Raw genomic sequence first — 1,890 nt, 5'->3', positions numbered from 1 at the left:
AATTCCTCTTCAGCATTGATCGTGCATCCTGCTCATCTTTGTCCATCACGTGTTTCGGCAGGTAAGTGTCAAGAATTGCATACATGTGGGTGATAGGTCCAAACTCGAGCTCGATCTCAGACTGTTTCCGTCTAACGTCATTGAGGGTCCTCATCACGTACCCGAGAGCATCGATGTCGCCGTCCTCCACTGTACGGTTCATGCGTTTAGCAGTCGTTTTGATCTGCTCCGTCAAAGCTTCCAGCCGGTCTCTTGCCTTCACATGCAGCTGTTTACTGAACGCCACCTTCCATTCGTTGGCCAAACCCTTCAAGCCTTTTGCGAGGCTCTCTGGTCGGAGTAGGAGGGCGCCGATCTGGCGAGAGGACTCGAACAAATCAAGTTTCTCATCTAATTGAGCGAAGCTGCGCAGTTTGCACTCGAAGTCATCCAAGGTCGGATTAGTAGCCTCGAACTCCTTGTACTTATCTTCAATGCTGTCTTCCCATAACCAGCCGTAACAAGAGAAGCGCTCCAGATAGACGTTACATTCATCCTCGGAATTCTGAACAGCTCCAGTGAGCATGAGAATAACCTTGAGGATCTCCTTGTCTTGAGCTACACGATCGTAGAAGGTGCCCTGACTGCCGAGGCTTATGACCGGAGGCAGGTTCGGGTTGAGTATCATTTGCACGCTCTTCGGTATGGTCACAGTGTCCCAAGCCTCGATCATCTTACTGCACTTCAATATGGACACAGCACCACCGTTCACAGCCGACTGCAGCTCTTCTACACTGGGGTCAAGACGGACAGAGACACCATCAAGCTGCAGGTTGACCTCGAAGAAGGGTGAAGGCAGCTCATCGTATTCCACCGAGGAGACGATCGGCCTTGCGCAGATGCGGGCCTTGAGAAGCTGGAGACTCCTCTTCGTTGCACTCAGCAGGGCCTGGTACATAGACCAATTATAATGTGCTTTCACTTTGATGAGCTCCGACTCGGATACTCCATGTACCTACACAGAATAGGTAGTCGCACAGTACGGAAGCTGAGAACTTACGTTTGGATCGACCGGGTAGGCCACAATTGCTCCAAGCATATCGTCAACAGCCGCTTCAATCTCGGCTGACTTAGCCGTAAGCACGCTGGTCATGTCCCGGACATGCCGTTCCTGGAGTTCAACGAAGTCATCAAGACTCACAACCTCTCCTTCTTCTGGCAACTCTAATAGTATCATGCAAGACACATCCTTGAGATTAGCATCAATACGATTATCCATCAAATCGTTCACCTGAGCGAATCACCATTTACAATGGTAGAACGCCCAGTCTAACAAACTCACCGTTCTGACAAGCTCCTCCAAAGCATTGAGTTCCGACCATAAATTCTCCACATATGACTCTATATTCAGAGACGTCCAAGTGAGAGCAATCATTCCAGGCCTAAGCTGGTACTCCATATTGTCCATATGCGGTTTGAGGAGGTTCGTCACGACCGGCTTTATAGCCTGTACCACTCGACGATACTCTTTCAGAATGTACGACAGTTCATTGTAGTGTTGCTTGAACTTCTGTTCTTGTAATAGCACAAGTCGCGCTGGCCCAGGAACCTCTACTCCGATGCGTTCAAGGCACTTGGTCTCCCGTATCAACTGAAGAATCTCCCAGTCGAAGTTGACATAGAATTTGCCGTCATCAGGATGTCGGACAATCAGTGTAGCATGGAGCCCGCTCTTGGCAACCTCGATTGAGTTGAGCCATGCCTCATACCACAACGTCTCGAACTCGACCAAAGTCTTCGCCATCTTGTTGTACATTCTGATGATTTTGCGAGCATCCTTGCTTTGGAGAATAGTCGGATTCTTCTGAAAGCGTTTCATCGGCCCTTCGATTCGCCGGAGCAGATGACGAC

At 49.7% G+C, this 1,890-nt stretch overlaps 1 protein-coding gene across 1 annotated transcript; it reads right to left on the bottom strand.

Moving 5' to 3' along the window:
* Window positions 1-49: 49 nt before the first annotated feature.
* Pmar_PMAR024462 (hypothetical protein) lies at window positions 50-1,858 on the bottom strand (the record flags this gene model as incomplete). The annotated part of the gene is made up of 3 exons (XM_002785112.1): window positions 50-994; window positions 1,040-1,270; window positions 1,322-1,858. Coding segments are annotated over 3 exons (1,713 nt in total), but the record flags the coding sequence as incomplete, so codon positions are not given.
* Window positions 1,859-1,890: the final 32 nt, after the last annotated feature.

The sequence above is a fragment of the Perkinsus marinus genome (assembly GCF_000006405.1).
Source record: "Perkinsus marinus ATCC 50983 genomic scaffold scf_1104296933888, whole genome shotgun sequence".
Classification (NCBI taxonomy): domain Eukaryota; phylum Perkinsozoa; order Perkinsida; family Perkinsidae; genus Perkinsus; species Perkinsus marinus.
The sequence above is the reverse complement of the archived record's forward strand: the minus strand, read 5'-3'. Positions and strand labels throughout refer to the sequence as shown.